The sequence below is a fragment of the Mus caroli genome, chromosome 11 (assembly GCF_900094665.2).
Source record: "Mus caroli chromosome 11, CAROLI_EIJ_v1.1, whole genome shotgun sequence".
Taxonomy (NCBI): Eukaryota; Metazoa; Chordata; class Mammalia; order Rodentia; family Muridae; genus Mus; species Mus caroli.
The window spans coordinates 111,925,135-111,927,708 of record NC_034580.1 but is presented as its reverse complement, the minus strand read 5'-3'; the positions used below and the strand labels follow the sequence as shown (position 1 = coordinate 111,927,708).

At 53.3% G+C, this 2,574-nt stretch overlaps 1 protein-coding gene across 2 annotated transcripts in view; it reads left to right on the top strand.

The window, feature by feature from the left end:
* Positions 1-2,574, top strand: part of Unc13d (unc-13 homolog D) — a 17,056-nt gene that overhangs the window by 3,678 nt on the left and 10,804 nt on the right. For both annotated transcript variants that reach the window (XM_029483105.1, XM_021177470.2), the window contains 6 exons: positions 353-397; positions 491-559; positions 686-755; positions 909-1,013; positions 1,137-1,229; positions 1,306-1,409. In XM_029483105.1, the coding sequence (XP_029338965.1) occupies positions 353-397; positions 491-559; positions 686-755; positions 909-1,013; positions 1,137-1,229; positions 1,306-1,409 (486 nt within the window). The remainder of the gene's footprint in view (positions 1-352; positions 398-490; positions 560-685; positions 756-908; positions 1,014-1,136; positions 1,230-1,305; positions 1,410-2,574) is intronic.

The window sequence follows — 2,574 nt, the reverse complement described above, 5'->3', positions numbered from 1 at the left end:
AAAAAAAAAAAAATCAAAAGGGAGGAAAAAGCCTGGCGCTAGGGGCATACACTCAGGAGGCAGGGACAGGCAGACACTGAGCTCGAGAGGCCAGCCTGGTCTACAGAGTGAGTTCCACGACAACCAGGGCTACACAAAAACAAACAAAACAAAAGGGAGGGAGGAAGTAGGCAGGAAGGGCCTACAACTTCATAGTGGCTGATATTGGGGATGGCGTTTCCAGAGGGCAGGCTCACAGGGGGGCAGGCTTGGGGCTTATGGCCAACCCTTGTGGCCTGCTCTGACAAGGATGTGCAGCGGGTGTTCTACCCTGCTAAGGTTCTTAAGCATACATGTTCTTTTTTCCCTAAAGGGAGTTTGAGGACATAGCCAATGCAAGCTTTCACCTGGACATGTGGTGAGTGGCAGACCCTGACCCTGGGGAGGAGGGACAAAACTGATGAGGTCACAGGCCCCTTCTCTGCCCCTTGCTCAAACCTCTGGCCTGCAGGGACCTGGACACTGTGGAGTCTGTCAGGCAGAAGCTCGGGGAGCTCACGGACCTGCACGGGCTCCGGAGGTGGGTGCGGCAGACTCAGAGAAGAAGGACCCCCTCCCGCCCTTCCACATGCACCCTGGTTTCTGGAAGGCAGGCTCTGCCCTTGGGTACCCAGGTGGCTGAACCCTCACCAGTCTTTTAAAACAGGATCTTTAAAGAAGCTCGGAAGGATAAAGGCCAGGACGACTTTCTGGGGAATGTGGTTCTGAGGTTGCAGGTGAGGACCAAGGAGAGGCAAAGGCAGAGCTGGAGGCCTCTGAGGGACTCCAGGTCTGACCCAACCCAAGCTGGGGGCTGCCCAGCTGCTTCTCTGCCTTCGCCTCATCTCTGTACACCTCAATGCTCAGCACCGCGTGTCTTGCTTGTTTAGGACCTGCGCTGCCGAGAGGACCAGTGGTTCCCGCTAGAGCCCTGCACAGAGACCTACCCAGACCGCGGCCAGTGCCACCTTCAGTTCCAGTTCATTCACAAGAGGGTAGGTCCAGGGCCTGGGTTAGTGGCGCCATCATCTTTGATTGATAAGCCTTCCTGGGTTGGGGAGAACTGGCTATACCTGGCATGGGGCCCTCCACTGAAAACCCTGCCGACTTCCTTACAGAGAGCCACGGCGGCCAGCCGCTCTCAGCCCAGCTACACTGTACACTTTCACCTACTGCAGCAGCTGGTGTCCCATGAAGTCACACAGCACCAGGTACAGCTGTCTGCCAGAGCTGGGTACCACCAGGGCCACCTGTCAGGTCCCAAAATGCATCTGCTATTTCCCTTAGGCCGGCAGTACCTCCTGGGACGCGTCACTGAGTCCCCAGGCTGTCACCATCCTCTTTCTCCACGCCACTCAGAAGGACCTGTCGGACTTCCACCAGTCCATGGCGTGAGTATACCAGCCCTGCTCAGAGCCCCCGAGGGTCTGCCCTGCCCGCCCACCTACAGGGTGGCAGCTTAAAGCACAACTCTCAAGAGTGTGCTCTGAGGTCCAAACTGTGTTAAGTGTGGAGTCAGTTAACAAACTTTCAAATCTGGAGATTTTGTACACAACTCATCCTAGCTATCCTAGAATTTTGTGTCCAACAGAGAAGAGCGCTGTGTTCTCCTTTTTTGAGCACAACCCCACCCCCAGGTCACTCACTGACCTTGCCTGTCTCTTTCAAGTCCTGTCTCTGCTGCAGCTCCGTTTTCCAATGCCATAGGCTCACAGCAGCAAATAGCTGATACCCATTCATAAGTTGATATTAAAATGGCTTGGTGGTACATGTCAATAATCAATCCCAGCATTAAAAAGGCCGAGGCAGGAGAATTACAAGTGCGAGCCCCTCTTGGGCTACACAGTGAATCCATCTCGAAGGACAAAACTCTAAAAGTGACGAGTCTGTCAAGGGCCATCATGTTCTCTGGACTATGTCAGCTTCTGGGAATGCCAAGAAGGGCCACTCAGGAATGACTGGCATGCCACCCTCAAGGGAAAAGCAGTCATAGCTGGGCAGGAAGAGAAAGAGCAGAATGCCACCCAGGGCTGGAGAAACTTGGAGAGAGAAGAGGGTGACTGTGTGTCTTCTGGACTCAGGCACATGGATGTTCCTGAGGCAAGTAAGATGTCACACAGTAGCCAGGCAGTGGTGGTGCATGCCTTTAATCCCAGCTCTTGGGAGGCAGAGACAGGCAGGTGGATTTCTGAGTTTGAGGCCAGCCTGGTCTACAGAGTGAGTTCAGGACAGCCAGGGCTACACAGAGAAACCCTGTCTCAAAAAAACAAAATTAAATAAATAAATAAAGTCACACAATAAGGGGCCAGCTTCCCTCTCAGGATCTAGGCATTGAATGCAAGTAGTGGCTGTTCCAGGAGAGACCGCCACCTGCCACTGGTCGATCCCTGCTTTCGCCCTAACTTCATCTAGCCAATCACCCATCAGGTCTCCCCTTACGTGTCTAAGGGAACTTCCAGCTGAGGATTGACTGCCGTGTGCGCAAGTCACCCTGAAGTTTTACCCAGGCATGGTAGCTCACTTCTTTTTTTTTTTTTTTTTTTTTTTTTGGTTTTT